This window comes from Schistocerca nitens, chromosome 3 (assembly GCF_023898315.1).
Source record: "Schistocerca nitens isolate TAMUIC-IGC-003100 chromosome 3, iqSchNite1.1, whole genome shotgun sequence".
Lineage (NCBI taxonomy): Eukaryota > Metazoa > Arthropoda > Insecta > Orthoptera > Acrididae > Schistocerca > Schistocerca nitens.
Genome location: NC_064616.1, coordinates 713,530,975 through 713,552,682, shown reverse-complemented (window position 1 = coordinate 713,552,682; position 21,708 = coordinate 713,530,975). Strand labels below are relative to the sequence as shown.

The following is a 21,708-nucleotide window of genomic DNA, read 5'->3' as shown; positions in this document are numbered from 1 at the left end:
GCATATTATTTGGGGGTCTTTAAGAGAACTATTGTACTATGAGCTAACAAAAACTGTATAAAAAATTACCAAAATTTTAAACAAAATTCATCCAAGTTATTTTAAGGGCATTGGTTTTATGAGAATGAGAGAATATAGTTGTGTTGAGGAGTACATGATTTTAGTTCAATCAGACTTCTAGCAAAATTTTAACTTTTACATAGCTTGTATTTCAAATGTAAGAGTGAGTAACTAATTGAATAGTTATTCAGTTCTTTGCATGAATTATAGTGCTAATAGTGTACTTTTTTTCCAATTACACACTAAAATGTAAGTTCCAAGCTCAAAAGTAATACTTTTGCCATTTTATTTGGTAACACTAAAATTCACTATCACACACTATTTTGAAAACAATCAGCTACAAATTAAGTTTCCAATGAGAAAGTTTCGCTTACGTGGACAAAACTACGAAAAGAAGTAGCAAACAGAATGGGAAAGCAGATGCAGAACAAAAAATCGTTAACATGAATGTGAGTAAGAGAGAATAATTACAAATCTGCTGGGAAAAATACATTCAACTATTAAGTGTAATTGGTCTGAATCAGACATTTAAATTCTGCCAGACAATATTTATTAGAATCTGGTTGGATTTGTATATTGTAATGAAAGTGATAAGCAGGTACGATATTGTATGACTTCCCAATTGACAGGACAAGCATAAAATATGGTTTTCCGACATATAGCATGGTTTGTTTTCCATAATCTGCATCGAAGATCGAGCTCATTAATGACAGTGGTCTATGGGAATGAAACTATAGACACCAGATGACAGAATGCAATATGCTTTGCCTTAGTGGAATTAGAACTTACTTTGAGAAAATTACTACTTATATTCTGATTTGACACTATTTTTAATTTACCCAAAATATATTATCATTATTGAAAATGATTTTGAATACAGAGGAGAGGTACCTATTGTGGGAGAGTTTGCTAATGTGAGAAAGCTGGATTCTGACTAAAGTAAGTGCTGAACTCTGCTGGGAGGTATCAGAACTTAGTTCTCACAGCACCTGATGCATACAGCAGTGACAGTAAGACCATTACGGAGCTGAATATTGTCCAGAATCGTTGATTTTTTTCAATTTCAAGTTTTTTTGGGTTTATGCACTTATAGAGCTTTAATAACTGAAGGTGAGTAGCAGTTGCAACAATATTCATATCTTTATGTTCTTCACAAATTACTCTTTCATTTGTTTAAAGAACTGTCCTTCAAACCAAGCAGCACAACTATGAGGCTAGGTTGCTAGCATAACATGGCTTATTCCTAATATGTGATATCATGGGGTAATCTCAGTATGCACAAACATCGCATATTAGGACACAGCATCTCATATTGGGGTAACTTCATGTTGCCAACGTGGTAGCTGGATTCAGATTCATATTTTTACTAATTGGTTTGACAATTTCGTAAACTTTATGAAACCATCTGGTAATGATTCTGTTGTCCTAATACGATCATCTTATTACATTTGTGTGATAGACAAAGCAAGTGAAAACTGTGACCCTATCATCTGTTTGTCACCTAATTCCATGAATAAAATGCAGCCGCTTTTGTGGAATTTATGGAACCATTCAAAATACATTACCAGCAAGCAACATAAATCTGGTGGGCAAATAACCCAGGTCAAATAGTAACCTCATTTTCGATTACAAGGACATCTAGAAAGACCTACTTGAGAGTAGTACCAAAGGAAAATGCTATAGACATCCTCTGGAAAATGGGACTCTTCCCATGTAACAGGCATATACTTGGAGACAACGACTTTGCAATACACCAAGAGTTTGACATAAAAGATGCAAACAATGGAGTTAATGTGAGCCCAATTGGTATCTGGCCAACTCCCAAAACCAGCAAGCCAAAAGAGCCACCTAATCTAACAAAATTGGCACATTCTGAATTGCTTTGTTATTGAAAAAGAAAAATGCAGGAAACAATCTTCTAGTCATTTTCAGTCTGATACAAATTTAATTGAGGGCAATGCATCACATGTGCAATCTGAAGAAGAAGATACTGAATGCATATCCTGCAGTGGTTGTTTCTTTGAAGACTAATGTAAAGAAATGGGCATAGTGTATGAAACTGAATTCTTGTGCTCCCACGGAATGTTAACCTGAGAAATAGATTTCGTACACTCTGATAGCACTTCTTTTGCACCCTAAATGTTGGTGAAGCAGTAAGGAAGAGATTATTATTATTATTATTATTATTATTATTATTATTATACGATTTACCAGTTTTTATATTGCTCAAAATTGTTTTCTCTGACTCTCACATTAGAACACCATTTCTATTTCTATTTAGTTTGAATTGTTTCTCTCAAATTTACATGTATTACATGTTAGGGAGCACAAATTCAATAAATAAAATGTAAATTACGATGATTTCATATGGATTTCCAATTAAAAAACACACTTGTATCAAATGTTGTAATATAAAGTGGAGTAATGTGACAGGAGGAAAGTTTCACATCTGGGATGAGGCTAGTATGAGGTCTGCCCACAACGAGCTGCAATCATCTACCTCATCCATTGAGGCATGGAGACTGTTAACCTATGGAAATATATCTCATCATCCCCGCACATCTGACACCAGATCCAGGGGCTGGTGTCGGCCAGCACAAGTTCACGTGATGCTTCATTTTGTCCCACAAATTTTCAATGGGTTTCAAGTCCAGCATTCAAACAGGCCTGTCAATCAGGTCAATATCAGTCAGTTGCGAAATCCATTGCCAAACAATTCAACTCGTGTGAACCTGTGAGTAGTCCTGCTGGAACTGGATCAATTCACTGGGATAGCACACTGAAACCATCGTAATGGATGACTGCTGGGATGCTATATCTCATGGCCTATGTACACTGAGATATCCTGACAGTAACTGACTATCTGTCATACACTCATCTGTGGCACAGTGTGTTATGTTTGGCATATCTCAGCTTTATTTGTGTTATGCTTACAACACATCTATGACTCTACGAACAATAGCTAGCATGCGGCTATCACATAACTATACATTTCCTCCACTGTTATTGTATCTTCCAGGTGGAAATGTCTGTGTTTCAACAAGATACAAGTAAGTGTTACATGCAGTACTTACACACAATTACACAAAATCAAGAAGGTCTATAAGTAAGCTCGTTACAATAAGAAGATAACACATAAAGTGCTAAAAGTGTGTTGCATGTGGAGCTGCTGCCATTGCACTTGTGCAGAGTCATACAGACAATCATTTTTCCCTCATTCCAATTCCGAGTGGAAAATGACAGGGCATAAATAGTAATGGTACAATGAACTCTCTGCAATGCATTGTCCAGTGATTGGCAAATATCTATGCAGAAATAGGTGTAGGTGAAGGTGAAAGTGTAGGTACAAATGTACAGCTAGCTTACAGTGGGTATCAAGCACACAGTGTTTTACTGATTCTGTTTGTATCCCTGATACAATATATTTGTGTAACACTAGTAATGCCAGCATTAACCTGGATTCAACCCAATGGCCACACTGGTGGTCTCCCTGGGAACTGTCAACTCCATTCTGCTTTATTCATGCATTATGGACAAGAAATTGCTTAAGGAGCACATATACTCACTTTATGTAACAGTAAATTAAGCTTGTAGAATTGCAGTGATAGAGAACACCACTGAATTATTTTGCTCTAATGTGGTTTAGTGTAACAATAAGAAAGGCTCTAAAAGTAGAATGTGCAATGTTTCAGAAGAGTACACTATTCCAATGAGGAGTCAAATAAGCAGTTTCACAATTTTCACACAGAATATGAGTGAGAGTCATAGCTAGATTGTCAAACTTTAGGTTAAAACCTATTCTTTTCCCGAGTTCCTAGTTGTAAATAAAGTTGCACTTATGTGTTTTGTGACTAATTAACCTCAAAACCAACAATTTTATAGCACCTAAAATGCTATTTCAACATTAATGTCGATTTTTACCTATTTAGCTTTAAAATCCTAAAAGGTATCTATTTATTTAATATAACAAAATTCTTGTACTTTCAAAAGCTAAAAATTGCTTACAAGAATCTAAAGTGGAAAGAATGAACTTATAGAATCCTGGCCAACTGCCTGATTCCATCAAGAAAGATATTCATATGCCTTCTAATTTCAGTGCACCAGCAGTTCAACAGAAGGAAATGCTGATAACAGCTCAAGGTATAGTTGTATAATACTGGCTGCCAGACTTTCTGCACTATATGACATATGGAAAAGTTATTTCTTTGCTGGAGAAAGTTAAAAAGAAAATTAATGAAGGGTCAGGTGAAGCGGGAGAAAAAGTACGGGTAAAATTGGGAAAGAATTGTGGGAAAGAACACCAGCCTGAAGGACTCACATGCAGCAGCATACATACTTAGTGGGAAATCAAGCTCCCCTTATTGCAGCATTCCTGTTACACGTGTGCCAAAAGTAAAGCATGCCTACATCACACCCGTTGATGTAGAATGTTCTTTTTTGGTATATAAATTAATACTGATAAACATACACTGTAGTTTTCTTCTGGAAAACCCAGAAAAGGTATTAGTTATTTACTGTGAAGCCAACTATGATATGAATGTTTGAAACAACTGATTTATCCAGAATTTATTAAATTACATACTACACGAATTTCAATTTGTGGCTATGTGTTTTATACAGTATTTTTATCTTGGAAAAACTGAAAAGGTTTGGGGGTCAATTTGAACATTAAAGTACTGTAATTTTTGCTGTGTTGAGCAATTGTGCAAATTTTCATTTTCCTTATTTTTAATCAATAATAATATGCTTATATTTCAACACTGTGTATTTTACATTATATTTAGTTTTTCTGCATAATATTTTTAGGGCCTATTTTAGGCTTTATATAGCCTAAATGAGCTACTGAAAGAGCCTATTTTAGGTGTCTAAAATGCACTCTTTACGAATTAAGAATCTGTGGCCTAGTCATAGCATACAGTTCCTGAGCTAGCAATTAATAAAATTACAGACACTTTAGATATTAAAACATTTGAAAAAAAAGGTGACACTTTTGGAGTGCACAAGGAATGAGATTAATATGACTTGGAACTTGAATATTTAATTATATAAAAATTAACTGCCACATTGTATCTGATATGCAGCTGCTAGCAACAACACAAAAGTAATTAACAGTGTACACTCTTTTTATGCAGTATAGATGTCCTTCCAAAACCAGAGAAATATCTTGCAAACACTATATTTACTCAAAATTTGAAAAAGAATCACAAAAGCCATTAGATATTGCCATAAAAGCAGCAGCAGCAACAAAATTTTGTAACTGTGAATCTAGATAATGCTGACAGGAGGTACGTAAATTATTGAACTTTGGGGCAGATTAAATTAGACTGTATCAGATGATACATTTGTTACGTATGAGGTTGCCACCAGGCTCTATACGCTTGTCCCATTTTCTTACAAGTCTTCTTATCCCCTTAGTGATTCTGTACCATGATTGCCAAGTCAATTCTGTACTTTTCCCTCTGTCTCTTTGTTGTCACTGAACTTGATGCCACATAAAGTTTCTTTCCCTGGACCAAACAGATACAAAGACATTCCATCAGAAGGACAATAACACTGTTAAACTGTCACTGGGCAGTAGCCACTAGCTAATAATAACTATAAACTCACATAATTTCTGGAAGTATGTTCACACTCTGGCATTGGGAAATGAGTAACTTTTTTTTTTTTTAACCTAAATAATGCCTATAGGAAGATGTGAGGGTTTTAGTGGTGAATGGCAGTTACTTACAAGCCATAAAAATGATGATACTTGAACAATGAAACAACTGGGGAGGGACATTAATGTTAAACCACACAAATCAACAAAAACGGAGTCTCCACTGTAGTTAGTTAGTTGGTTTCATGTTCCATTGATCAATCACACGGTATGGTAGCCGTTATGATGTGGAATGTGTCAAGTGCACAAGAAATGCACATATGAAACAAAAATTTTTAATATATAAAAATACAGAGTTAAAGATCAATATTTCTATTATTTACCCCATTCCCTTAAATGGCACAAAATGCATATACTATATTTATAGATTTATTTATTCCTATTCAAGAATTCATCTATGGTATACTAGGAGTTGTCAAGGAGATACGATTTCAATTTATTTTTGAAGCTATTACTGCTGTCTGTCAGACACCTTATTTCATCTGGTAATTTGTCGAAAATTTTTATATCAGCATAGTTTACCCCTTTCTGTGCCAAAGATGGGTTGACCAAAGGATAGTGTAAGTCTTTCTCTTTCCTGGTATTATAATCATGACTGTCACTGTTGTTTTTAAACTGGTCCATGTTGTTGAGAACAAATTTCATTAGTGAGTAGATGTATTGTGAGGCTGTTGTAAGAATTCTCAATCTTTTTAAAAGATATCTACAAGATGTGTGACTATGAACCCCACACATTATTCTAACCACTTTCTTTTGAGCAGTGAATACTTTTTGTCTAAATGTTGAGTTACCCCAGAATATTATTCTGTATGGCATCAGAGAGTGAAAGCATGCAAAGTATGTTAGCTTAATAATTTCTATATCCTCAAAATTGACAATTATTCTGATCGCAAAAGTTGCTGAACCTAGTCGCTTTAGGAGATCCAAAACATGAATTTTCCAATTAAGATTCTCATCTATATGTACCCCCAAAAACTTAGTATGCTCTACCCTGTCTACTGACTTCTGTTGATGTGTTATATTTATTGACGGAATTGTACTTTTTGCAGCAGAAAATTGGATGTACTGTGTTTTTTTGCAAGCCCATTTGCAGAAAACCAATTAATGACTTTTCCAAAGACCTTACTTGTATCATTTTCAATTTGACTTTCTTTTACTGGATTAATAATGACACTTGTATCATCAGCAAACAGTGTCAGTTCAGCTTCCTGTTTCAGATAGGAAGGGAGGTCGTTCACACATGTCAAGAACAGAAGGGGACCCATGATTGAACCCTGTGGAACACCTAATGTAATTTCACCCCAGTTAGATGAAGTGGCAAACTTATTTAAATCACTTGCCCCGTATAAGGAAATTTTTGGCTTCCTGTTCTGTAGGTATGACTTAAACCACTCATATGCTATTCCATTTATACCATAGAATTGTAATTTCTGTAACATAATGTCATGGTTCACACAATCAAATGCTTTAGACAAGTCACAGAAAATTCCTATTGGTGACATTTTACTATTTAAAGACTCTATTATGCGGACAGTGAAATTGTATATTGCTGTCTCAGTGGAACAGCATTTTTGAAATCTGAACTGTGATTTACTAAGTATCCCATAACTGTTGAGATGGCTAACCACTCTTGAGTACATTGCACTCTCGAAGATTTTTGAGAATGCTGTAAGCAAGGATATGGGCCAATAATTATTGTAAATGTGAGGGACATATTTATTGTGAAGGGAGACAGGCAATAGTCTAACACAATGAAGTTTGGTAGTTGAGACAGTGGGTGATGTTGGTGGTAGTGATTAATTTCGGAATAAATACAATCATTACCGAGCCAGAATTAGAAAGATCCCGACTTCATTTACTGCAGCTTCTCCCATCCTATCAGTATGGTGGCCTCGGGAGCCACCATACGTGACATAACACGACAATGGCAGTGGGTCGAGAACAACAAGACTGCACAGTGGCATTAAAAAAAACTTTCTCAGGACCCAGGCACTATCCATCACATAGGTGTGGAAAGCAGTAAATTTTCAGGATAGTAAAACTCATCTATACAAAGCAGAAAGTTTACAACATGAGTACACATCGTGGTTGGTGGAGTTAATTTGTGAAAGTATATCAGGTGGGTGAGGAGGCAAACATAGTCAAATACCTACTGCCATGGGTAGGAGAACTAGGTGTTTTTCAAGGTAAACCATGACAAGAGACTCCCCTTCAATAAAAATATCCCAACCAGTTTAGAGATTTATTCATCATGTACAGAGAAAATAAAATGTACCACGCCAGCATGCAAAAACCCCACAGAAATGAAAGTACAGAGGCTTGAAGTTTAATTACAGTGTTTGAACAGCACAGTGGTATGCCTTACAGAGCACTGGTGTACAGATAATGAAATATAGCATATTGTGCTATCATCATATGAATATGCAAGTTGTTACTGTAGAACTACCTTGAAGAGTGGGGAATCATGTATTTATACGAGGGGCGTTCAGAAAGTAAGTTCCGATCGGTCGCGAAATGGAAACGACTATGAAAATCCGATAAAGCTTTGCACAGATGTGTTGGGTAGTGTCTCTAGTATAACGCCAGTTAGCATCACGTCGCTCTTCTCATTTCTGAGCTCGCAGTGAGTGCGTAAAGATGTCTAGAAAATAGTGTCTGCCGCCAAGTACGAGGGCCTGGTGAGAAATTTCGCCTGAAGCTATGCAGCTAACATTACATAACTGTCGTGCTGTTTCTTCTTCAAGACAATTCTCAGCCGCATTCTGCAGGGGCAATGAAGATGCTCCTGCATCGTTTTCAAATGGAAATGTGAGATTACCCACAATACAGTCCGCAATTGTCTCCCCCTGAGTTTCATCTCTGGTCACATGAACCACTGTCTTTGAAGACAACATTTTGACACAGACAACGAGGTGTAGGCCAGCGTGGAGAATTGGCGGAAAGCACTGGCGGCTGCCTTCTATGATGAGGCTATTGAAAAGTTGGTACAACGCTATGACAAAAGTCTAAGTCAGAACGGCGACTACATAGAGAAGTAGCTGAAAGGTGTAGCTAATTGTTACAAGTAAAACATTTCTGATGTTCACTGTGGTTTCAATTTGGCAATCAATCGGAGCTTACTTTCTGAACAGGCCTCGTATCAGGGGCGAAACAAATCCAAAAAGCTAGCGAAGACTGGATCACAATTGGTGTAGATAAACATTTTGAATTGGCAGCCATTGAACTAATAAAGCTAGACATATATAAATAGTTAATCATTCTGTGGGTGTACTGCTCACCTAGTGGTAATATGAGCACTTTCTTTTAAAGTCCTGGAAATAGTTTCAGCCCCCAAATCTTCCATAATATTACACGGAGACATGAATATTAACTCAGGTGTTGAGGGTAAAACTAGTAATAACTTCCTAAACATTTGAAGCACTTCTCGTGTAGCACAAAGGATAAACACTAGTACTAGGGTACCAAAAATTACAGTATCAGTTTTACACCCTGTACTTACAGATATCTACAGGGAAAATTTAAAATTATTTATAACAGATCCTGGCCATTCTGATCATTACTATCAGATAAACAGGCTACACACAAGGCTTGGTATAACCTTCAATAGTGCAGGCCTACAAAAGGATCTTCTCAGAACATACAATTCATACTTTTTCTGTGGCATTCACAATCAAATGAGAATCAACTGAGCCAAACAAAGGACTGTCTAAAAAACATGTAAGCTGACGGCATACCTGATTTGTGAGGAAACCTAGCATAAAATACCACAAGTTTGTGGTTCTAGAGCCAATAGTGTGTTTACATCAAAACAATATTGTACAAAAGGGACCAACCGAATGAGGCAGTGCAGTCGTTAAGAAACAGACCACATATTCAGGAGAATGGAGCTGTCTGGCCGTCCTGATATGGGTTTTCAAAAGTCATTTCTGGAAAATGCTGGGATGGTTCCTTCACCAAGGCCATGGCTGAGCATGCATCCTACTAATCTCTTTAAAGTGTACTTACATATTTTGTGTGTATGTATATTTTTGGGCTATTTATTTGCATTGTATTATGATAACAAATTCTATATCATTTTAAGATTACAAGTGGACAAATGAATGAGTAAATAAATAAATGTCTCAATGTTTTCATGACCTGTTAGCTAAAGCTTCAGAGGACCTAATGGGACACCATATACTTTTTGTAGTAGTAGTCATGATTCGGACACATATAATATGTGTGTCAATTCCCCACTCCCGAGCCACTGCAATCATTTCTTTATTCTATCTACAGTATTATATTCATAAATTTATGTCACAAAGAAACTGCTTCTTTTTATGCAAAATTGTGTTCCAGTAGTGGCATTAAGGAGAAAAACAGTATACCTAAAATTTGAAGCAAGTAATATATGAAATTATTACATCCGGTTCACAGATCATTGTACAGGAAGCTCTGGAAAGAACAGAAGAGAAATGAACAGTAAAGAACAGTGGGGAAAAAGAGGGAACAGGCACTTACTCTACTGGTGGCAACACAAACTTCTTAGTGTTATCTTACAACAAGAACTATAATATACAAGATGTATCCAATTTGTGCACATTTAGACTTCAACACCACATATTCAAATTTAAGAAAATGAATTTAATTAACCTGTGATGTTCAAAGGACTGGGTGTAGAATAAAAGACACAACCAAGTAACATTAAGTTTACCATGGGAAACCAGTCAATGATGGTCATTTCATTAAGGTGGCTATGATAACAATCTTTCTTTTTTCATATCTATAAGAGAAGTATGAATTCTATGGCTTGGAACGATGATGGTTGTCAACAAATCTGGAGATTATAGCAGAGAAAGACAACTGAAAAAAGGTAATTTCTTTGCAAAAATAAGATCTCACCTTAAGTCGCCAATTACTACCGGCATCTGTTTTGATCTTTGACAGCCATGACTCAGTAAACCATTCAGGTGCACTGAAAATTAACAGGCAGATATCAAAATAGAGCATTCAATTAAACTGCTGTATATAGTACACAATTAACAACTGCATGTTAAAGTACTGGGAAACTGAAGACAGTATTTGTTAGCACAATGAAATCACGTTCCCATGATGTTTTTGTAATTAAAGGCTATCATAGCAATTTATTTACATTCATTATGCCAAACCTAGCATTAATTATGCTGAACCACACAGAATAAATCCTAGTTAAGTTACAAAGGATAATTCTAGGGATGACAAATGATTACATCAGAATGTAAATACCATACTGAATGCAAATCTGACGCACACTTTTTTTTACCACATGCAGTATTCAAAATAGAGGTGTGCGTAAGATTCAGTGGCAAATTACATTCAGGTACAAACTTGAATCCATTGTTCACTGGCAACGTAACTGAAACTTTAGTATTGTTTCTTACATCATAATTCACTGGCGCAATTCTCAACTTTGTTACAGTATCGTTGGCCTATTACTGTGTAGTGTGTTTGCATTAGCTGGTCACAAAATGGAAGACAAGCAGAGAAGAATCTCATATGATGCTACTTTCAAGCATAAAGTAATTCTTTATGTTAAAAAATATGGTAAGAGGAGGACAGCATGAGTATTCAGTGAAGCTGAGAGTAACATTTGATTATGGAAGAAATAGAAACTGGCATTATTTGGAACTACTGGTATTACAAAGAAAGTCACTGGCCCTTGCTAAAGGAAAACACTGTGGTGTTCAGATGCAACAGACCAACCAGCCAAATGGAGGCCCACAATAACGCCCCCTTCAAATTATGTAAGGTTCTGATAATGCTGTTTCCCTTGAGTACACGGTATTTCTGTGTCCATAGTGATCACTGAACATCTGACGCTGTTTATGCCCATTATATACCCTATCACGGCCTAGTAACAACACTAATGCACTCAAGTGGTCATTCTACCTGTCAAAAGAATTTCAACTCTAATCATTTACATACCTGCCAATGGTGTGTAGGTGTATGGAGTTACATTGGCATTCAATAATGTCTTCTATGAGCTTCACCTTTCTGTCAGTAGTGCATGTAAGTACTTGGGAATGGTTACTAGTTCTTAATTTTGGATCCATTGTTTTCCCTTTGATTGTTGGGAGAGACTCTCAGGAAATATGGCACAGTCATGTTATTTCAATTCTTTCTGTAGTAGTTTCCTGTAGTCTTCTGTTTACCTCCGATCACTTAGACTTGCACTTTCCTTCATGTCCCTATGTAGGTTGGAACTTGGCAACACTGCTGTGGAGACACTAGGCAATGGAATCTACTATTGTTGCTGATAGCACACATTTTTGACATACCTACCTTACCTCCGAGCAAATGGACTTGCCCGTCCCACATCACTGGCGTGTGCACAATTGAGGGAAACACAGTCACTTGTGAGTGAGCAGTCAAACGCAATGGTGTCACTATGTTTTCTAAACAGGAACAACGGAGTCGAATCAAGACTGAATGTGCCAGAGGTCATACAGCACGAAAGAGCCATCAAGGTCTTCAAGAGGCATGTGGGGAATCGGCATTGCTGTACATAAAAGTGGCACTTTCGGTAAAAGCCTTCAACGAAGGTCGGCAAACTGTGGCACACATGCACCGGGCAGGTCGTCCTAGCGTCTCTGAAGAAGAAGTGCATGCTGTTGCAGTGTTAGTGGACAGTGATCAACACCATACGATTCATGAGCTCACCCATGAAAGTGGATTACTGCATTCCTGAAGGAATGCCTGGGCATGCGAAAAACTGCATCACGATGGGTTCCACATGACTTGACGGAAATGCAGAAATGGATGCGTTATGACACTGCTCAGACACACTTGGAGTGCTATGAGTGTGAAAGAAAGGCTTTCTTATGCTATATCGTAACACTGGATGAGACATGGGCCACATCGCATGAGCCAAAACTGAAACACTAATCCAACGAATGGTGTCATTATGGGTCGCTGCGAAAATCAAAAGTGCATCAGAGCCCCAGTATGGTGAATGTTATGGCGATTCTCGTGTACGACTGTGATGGTGTTATCCTAATGTATTACGTTCCTCCACGGCAGACCGTCAATGCACAGTATTACTGTTCATTTTTGGAGCATCATCAGTGGTCAGCTTTGTGAAAGAAGGGGCGACACTTTCTGTGCAACCCACCCATCATTTTGCATGACAATGCACAAGCGCATACAGCACAAGCCGTGGCTGCTCTGTTCAGTCAATGAGACTCGGAAGTACTGTACCATCCACCGTACTCCCCGAACTTAAATCCTTGTGACTTTGATTCGATTCCGAAGATGAAGGAACCACTTCATGGTATTTGCTTCAGAACTGTTCCAGAGATTCGAAAGGCAGTAGACCGCTCCATTCACACAATCAACAGAACAGGCTCTGTTAACGGGGTACTATGCCTTCCAAATCACTGACTACTTTGAAGGACATAACAGGTGCAAACATGTAACTCTTTTGTATCAGTTGTGAATAAATAGTTGCCACTATTTAAGTTCCAACCCTTGTATATAGTTCTTCATACTGGAAGACGGATAAAGGCTGTGCTTTTTCTGTGCAGATGCAAGGAGAAATGGCCATTGTCTGCAAACAGTTCAAGTAAATGTAAGTACTGGCTGCACATTTGTATCCCCTTATGCTCTGGTAAATGGTATGGGGTGCTGTCCATTGTGGAAAGCACACGGTGCCTGAATGGGATGTCTCCTTAGTTCCAGCTAATTCTGCACAAGCACAGAGGGCAAATACACTGGTAACTGGCAGCTGAAACATTATATGAGTAATATAGCTCCTCTAGAATATTAAGTGACAGATCAGGCAGGAAGGCCAGTGTGCACTCAGTATGTCTGTTAGTGTGTCTCTTCCAACAAGATGTCAGCAGCTGTTGAATGCATTGGGTGCAGCAGACTGAACTGTAGCTCATGTCAGCAAGAATAACACCTGCCATCTGGATTCAGAGGGCATCATCCTCTGTTCCTTTAGACAGGTAGCAAAAATGTTTGTTGGCTGGGGAGAGGGGGAGGGGCGGGAAAGGGTTGTGATTTCCAGCTTGCAGCCTTGTACCCAGAACCGATCAGAACCCTCTGGTCTGCAAACAAACCAGAGGATTAGGTGATTCTATGACAATCTTAGATGCACATTTCTTGACCTCAGCTGTGGGATGGAAAAAAATAGTCCCATTTCTCCCACTCCTTCAATAGGTCAGGTGTGCAGTAAAGGGAAGTGAATGTTCAGATAACAGACTACACATGGCATGCATATGAGAAGCTGTTTAGTTTCGAGAAACCCAGTGACTTAGACAGATTAGATTAGATTAGATTAGATTAATACTAGTTCCACGGATCATGAATACGATATTTCGTAATGATGTGGAACGAGTTCGAATTTTCCAATACATGACATAATTAGGTTAATTTAACAACATACTTAAGTTAATATAACAACTTTATTTTATTGTGTTTTTTTGTTTTTCTTTATTTTTTATTTTTATTTTTTTATATTTTTTTGTTTTTTTTCTTAATTTATATCTAAAAATTCCTCTATGGAGTAGAAGGAGTTGTCATTCAGAAATTCTTTTAATTTCTTCTTAAATACTTGTTGGTTATCTGTCAGACTTTTGATACTATTTGGTAAGTGACCAAAGACTTTAGTGCCAGTATAATTCACCCCTTTCTGTGCCAAAGTTAGATTTAATCTTGAATAGTGAAGATCATCCTTTCTCCTAGTATTGTAGTTATGCACACTGCTATTACTTTTGAATTGGGTTTGGTTGTTAATAACAAATTTCATAAGAGAGTATATATACTGAGAAGCTACTGTGAATATCCCTAGATCCTTAAATAAATGTCTGCAGGATGATCTTGGGTGGACTCCAGCTATTATTCTGATTACACGCTTTTGTGCAATAAATACTTTATTCCTCAGTGATGAATTACCCCAAAATATGATGCCATATGAAAGCAATGAGTGAAAATAGGTGTAGTAAGCTAATTTACTAAGATGTTTATCACCAAAATTTGCAATGACCCTTATTGCATAAGTAGCTGAACTCAAACGTTTCAGCAGATCATCAATGTGTTTCTTCCAATTTAATCTCTCATCAATGGACACACCTAAAAATTTGCAATATTCTACCTTAGCTATATGCTTATGATTAAGGTCTATATTTATTAATGGCGTCATACCATTTACTGTACGGAACTGTATGTACTGTGTCTTATCAAAATTCAGTGAGAGTCCGTTTACAAGGAACCACTTAGTAATTTTCTGAAAGACAGTATTGACAATTTCATCAGTTAATTCTTGTTTGTCAGGTGTGATTACTATACTTGTATCATCAGCAAAGAGAACTAACTTTGCCTCTTCATAAATATAGAATGGCAAGTCATTAATATATAATAAGAACAACAAAGGACCCAAGACTGACCCTTGTGGAACCCCATTCTTGATAGTTCCCCAGTTTGAGGAATGTGCTGATCTTTGCATGTTACGAGAACTACTTATTTCTACTTTCTGCACTCTTCCAGTTAGGTACGAATTAAACCATTTGTGCACTGTCCCACTCATGCCACAATACTTGAGCTTGTCTAGCAGAATTTCATGATTTACACAATCAAAAGCCTTTGAGAGATCACAAAAAATCCCAATGGGTGGTGTTCGGTTATTCAGATCATTCAAAATTTGACTGGTGAAAGCATATGTGGCATTTTCTGTTGAAAAACCTTTCTGGAAACCAAACTGACATTTTGTTAGTACTTCATTTTTACAGATATGTGAAGCTACTCTTGAATACATTACTTTCTCAAAAATTTTGGATAAAGCTGTTAGAAGGGAGATTGGACGGTAATTGTTGACATCAGATCTATCCCCCTTTTTATGCAAAGGTATAACAATAGCATATTTCAGTCTATCAGGGAAAATGCCCTGTTCCAGAGAGCTATTACACAGGTGGCTGAGAATCTTACTTATCTGTTGAGAACAAGCTTTTAGTATTTTGCTGGAAATGCCATCAATTCCATGTGAGTTTTTGCTTTTAAGCAAGTTTATTATTTTCCTAATTTCAGAGGGAGAAGTGGGTGAGATTTCAATTGTATCAAATTGCATAGGTATGGCCTCTTCCATTAACAGCCTAGCATCTTCTAATGAACACCTGGATCCTACTATATCCACAACATTTAGAAAACGATTATTAAAAATATTTTCAACTTCTGACTTTTTGTTCGTAAAGTTTTCATTCAATTTGATGAAAATACTGTCTTCCTCTGCTCTTGGTTGACCTGTTTCTCTTTTAATAATATTCCAAATTGTTTTAATTTTATTATCAGAGTTGCTTATTTCAGACATGATACACATACTCCTGGATTTTTTAATAACTTTTATTAATATAACACAGTAGTTTTTATAATTTTTGATAGTTTCTGGGTCACTACTCTTTCTTGCTGTCAGATACATTTCCCTTTTCCGGTTACAAGATATTTTTATACCCTTAGTAAGCCATGGTTTGTTACAAGGTTTCTTACGAGTATATTTAACTATTTTCTTGGGGAAGCAGTTTTCAAATGCATTTACAAAAATGTCATGAAATAAATTATATTTTAAATTGGCATCAGGTTCACGGTACACCTCATCCCAGTCTAACTGCTGTAGGCTTTCCCTGAAATTTGCAATTGTTAAATCGTTGACTGGACGTACTACTTTGGAGGACTGTTTAGTATTGCTGAATGGAGCTATGTCATATATTGTAACTAGCTGTGCACCATGATCAGAAAGACCATTCTCAACAGGCTGAGCATTTATCTGGTTAAACTTATCTTGGTCTATAAAGAAGTTATCTATCAGTGAGCTGCTATCCTTTACCACCCGAGTAGGAAAATCAATAACGGGTGTCAAATTGAAAGAACCGAGTAATACTTCAAGGTCATTTTTCCTATTACCCTCTTTCAGAGAATCTACATTGAAGTCCCCACAAATAATAATTTGCTTCCCCCTGTCTGACAGATAGCACAACATTAGCCACATTCACCCAAAAAGGAGAACATTTTGCCTTGGCGTAACATTTTAGACTGCTGTGCAGAGCATCAATGGCATATGAAAAATTATGAAAGTGGTGGTGGTAATTGCTGAAAGCTCGAGGTTTTACCCAGAACTCATGTGGCAAGAAGTCCAACAATATTTTATACAACGTTTGTCCTTGCAGATCAGAAAACGATGTGCAGAAGTGTCAAAGGTAAGGTCCCACAATTAGTCTCACTTATTTACAATAACAATACCCACGTAATATAAGGAGCGTAATGCCTGCTGGAGCCAGAAGTGAATAACAACAGAACCTCAAACTCTTGCTGGGATGTACATGGTGGGGACACTATTTGGTAATGCCTATTGAGGTTGTTACAGACTCTAATTTAGAAATAACTAATGGGAAGGTAAGTGTCAAAGTTAGGCCAAACACAGTAATCATATGCTTTTATAGACCACTTGCCTCTGGAATTACTGTGGCAGAATCCTTCAAAGAAAAGTCGCAGAATATGGTGCTTAAACTTCCTGAACATGCTATGGTAATAGGAGGAGATCTCAACTCACCGGCTATAGACTAGGAGACTCATGACTGTCCCTTTGAGCCCAGTGGTTTCTGCCTCAAACCACCAGTTTATTAATTTTGTTGTGAGGTACCAGTGCCTTTCATGTGAAGACAATGATGCTATTGCAAGACAGAGACTCCCACATGGTACACTGAGGTAGTTCTACTAATGTAGAGCAATGCTGCAATCTCTTAAAGCATTCAAAGCAACAGCTGGTATGGAGTGTTTACTATATGACTGTAGGAGATACTGTCTGAAAATTTTTGTTAAATAATTTACTTGAGGTGCAGTTTTTGAATAGTAATCATATTGAGAAGATCAATGACAGTGCAAGTAAGTATATCTAATGTTACTGTAACATAAATTTGAGTTTGTACTACAGCTGTTACAAGTGGTTTCAACAGGAAACCACTGGCATTGTATGTATTTTTATAATTAATTCTGTAATTGGATGCAAATTTATTAAATTTTAGGCCCATTTTTTGCTTATTATTTGTGACTATAATTTCATTTAGGTATTGTATGTTTGTGGAAGTTTCAAGACATCACCCACAATCTAAACATCCACCTTTTAAAAGAAGAAATTATGAGTAATTTTGATTCAGAGATTTGTGAGACATAAAGTTACAGAACAACAGGAACTTCAACTCCTTTGAACTACTACTCACTGAAAATGTATTTCATGATTATGTTCATGACAACAATGAAAATGGGCCCGCCATGATAAACTCACAAATAAGATGGTTTACGTCATACAAATTAGCAGCTGACTTCCCTGAAGAGATCAGATGAGATGTTGAAGTAAGCTTTGAATCTCCCACAGAAGTATTTCTGAGCTTGTTTCCACAGGAAATGATGGTATGTAGTCAACTGTATGGTGCAGTGGTCCCAAAGTGAAACCACCTCCATAAAACAAATGATTGTTTACTTTTTGACAATTTCTTGTTGTACTCATTGCTTATGATGTCAATACAGGTTAATTTTGAGACAAATTTTAAAATTACATTTTTGGGACTCAAAGAGTTAAAACAAGTGGCATGGACAGAGATATGTTTGAGATTGGTCCACAAGGTTTTTATGTACATTCCGTTGTATAGTAATTTACAGAACTTACCCATTATGGAGAGTTCTTAGATCTCCTATTAACTAACTGATCCAAACTTTTCAATTAAAGTAATGTTGAGAGGCAATCAGTGACCATAAGCCTGTTATAGCTTCAACAACTACAGGTGTTAAAAAAGAATGTTAAGAGATGTAGGAAAATATTTCTGCTTCATAATATAATATATTAATAACCAACATCAAACATTCATCTTCACGATCAAAGATGTAGGTTATTAATGGTTAAGATTGGAAAGTATTGTACAATATGTTGTAACCAAAGACAAAGTTGCGCCATGTTTATATAAGGAAGACCATTAGGAAATTGCTCATACACAAAGACAGTTTATCACAAATTTAAATCAAGTCACAGCCTTGTAGACAAACAAACTGAATACAGCCAAAATTAATGTCAAGAGAAAAGCAACAGAAATTCAATGAATTCAAAAGTAAAATTTTGACTACCAATTTTACAAAAAATACTAAGAAGTTCTTATCTTATGTAAATATAATAAACAGAACAAAATCATCTATACAGTAACTCAGCGAACATCATAAACAAATGTAACAGACTGAACATGAGTGTGTGGAAAGATCCATTATTGTTTGATTTCACAATTTGTCATCTATTATTGGAATCAGTAACAACTGTAAAATATGTGCACTCCACACAGCAAAGGAGATCCCTGATAACTAAAAGAGCTGTTGTCACCTTTCAACCTCAAAGTGCAAATGAATGGTCACCAAAATACTAAGTGAAAGCCATAGTTGACTTAACACTGCAGCAACACTGAGACATTGGCTTAGGAACATAAAAGAAATCACATTATGTTATTGGCTGGGACAGACACATAAAGCTGCTACACCAAGCCCACTTTCACTGCAAGGGGTCTTCCTTTGTATGGACTATTTGAGTAAGAGTCTAGAGCAACCTAAGTGGAAAGGCAATAGAGAACCAGCAATAGGAAAAGTAGGTGCCAGACTGAAATTCATGGGAAGAATCATACGGAAACCACTGAAAGAGTTAGCTTACACGACACTCATTCACGGAATTCTTGGGTATTGCTCATCACTGTAAGGCCCTTATCAGATGGGGTAAATACAAGAGATAAAGAAGATCCAAAGTAGAGTGGTGGTTAGTTCACAGATTTGTTAGTAAGAGACAGTGTCACAGAGACACTCATCAAACTCCAGTGATATAGTATAAGAGAGGCATTGTGCATCATGGAAAAGTTTATTGTTGAAACTACAAGAATGTCCAGTCCTAGAAATAGAGCGATATACTACTTTCTGCCATATATTTCTTACAAAATGACCAGATCAATAAAATGAAAGAAATTTGAGCTCATAATTGGTACAGCATTTTACCAACAGCCGTTCTACCTGGCACCTTTCATGAATCAAAGAGAATGAGGGGATGGAGGGGTTGCAGAGCAGGGAGAGGGGGCTCCAAGATTGATTCCCTCAGTATACATATTGGTATTGCAGTTGAAGCCAATTATTGCGCGAGTGAGTTCATGTTTTGCTGGTGCAAGTTTACCTCCAGTCTACTCTGTCTCACATATTGTACCATGGTAACCTCTGAATCTTATTAGCCAACCTCCACGAACTTTGAGACTATCCTCATGAAACACAATACAATTTTTTTTGTCTTCAGCACAGAAAGAGGTTTATTTACTGGACTGTTCTGATAAAACTCTTCTTGGAACCAGTTCTACAATAATGCATCTTTATTCCTACATGTCACATTTGAGGAAAAGTGTCATCTACTTCATTCCTCAATTTGACAGGACATAGTGCACTCTCCTTTACCTAGTATAAGTAACTTTTAACATCTGCAGTCTTATTTGCTGGAGTAACAGAACAGTCTCTTACTCTCAATATTCTATAGGCCAAGTTGGCATTAATGCAGTATCAGTCTTTTTGAGAAAGTTCTTCGGTGGTTACCTGCAATTTTAAAATCTGGCCATTGTCACAAGCAGTGCAACAATGCTGAATAGATGTCTTGAGTTTCACATTAATAGAGACAGCCAGTGACCCTGTGATTCAGTGTGGATTTGTCTTAAAACTGTGAATGTATTTGCAACTTACGGGGTGCTAAAATGAGAAAAGTAATAGTTATTAACATACTGTAAGGCAGAAATAAAAAACTGGTATACTAAATAATACTTCACATTGTAAAGACATAAAATTTAAAGAACGAACTGACGCCAAGGTAGACAAATGTGTGAGACTGTGAAGTGCTGCAGGCCTAAGCTTTGCAGTAGTAAAGTATGTTAAATATGGACAGTTATGAACTGTGTTTTTGTAATGACTAAATAATCATAGTTATGCAAATTTGGAAACTTGAACTTGTGATCGGGAGTGTGTTCATGTGTTTTATATGCTCAAAAATTTTGTGCCACTTGAGGGATAAGAAAGGGTAATAAAACACTAAATTAACTTGTATTTCAGAGCTTTCTTCTCACTAACATAGTAAATACACAATAAACATTTAGTTACTGGTCATGGTCAACAGTATTCCCCTCTACCTCAAGTGAGAGTAACATACACATCAATATTTCTATTAAGGTTACCCATAATTTTTTTTGCCTAGAAAGTGAAGGGAAGTGGAGGGACTGGGCAATGTAACCTTACAGGAAACTCAAGTTGTCACATAATCATGACTTATGTAGTCTAATAATAATTTAAAAAAGTCTTTCACAGAAATACGTCGACCGAAGTACTGTAGCACTTTTGCAACCTCATTATGGACACTTAGAAAATCTACCTGAGAAAAGCAATGTAGTCATCCTCAGCAGTTTAAACGTAAAAAGATTTGTAATTGAAACTAGAATTACTCTGCAGGTCAGTTAGTTATATCTGCACATGCACAGGGGCGCTTCCAACTGAAAAGACAAACAGTCACAAAAACACCTCAAAAACAAATATAAGGTTGCCCGTGCCCTCAAAACCTATATAAAACTATCAGTATAATTCCGGCAAGGCCACAATGAATTCTTCAAGCCCTGCACTTTCTTTAATGCCAGTGAGCTTAGGGTACTGGATTATTTTTGTCAGAATGTGTCCCTTCTACAACATGACTTCCTTTTTAAATGCATCCCCATCAAATTAGAAAGAAGTTGCCTCACAATGTTTAACCATGGGCAGTATGCGGTCAAGTCCACTTAAAATGCAAAGTCTGCAATCAATTCTGGATGTTTTAATTTTCGTTCATGCACTCCTTTTTCCTTCATAAATGCAAAAATAGTGAGGTGTAATCAAAAAATTGTTCCAAGCATGCCCCTTGACTTAACCAACATATTTTGCAGTAATATATGAAGTGTCCATAATCT

At 36.7% G+C, this 21,708-nt stretch overlaps 1 protein-coding gene across 1 annotated transcript in view; it reads right to left on the bottom strand.

Moving 5' to 3' along the window:
* Nucleotides 1-21,708, bottom strand: part of LOC126249729 (protein Hook homolog 3-like) — a 199,012-nt gene that overhangs the window by 122,400 nt on the left and 54,904 nt on the right. The window contains exon 3 of the mRNA XM_049951409.1: nucleotides 10,598-10,670. Within this exon, the coding sequence (XP_049807366.1) occupies nucleotides 10,598-10,670 (73 nt within the window). The remainder of the gene's footprint in view (nucleotides 1-10,597; nucleotides 10,671-21,708) is intronic.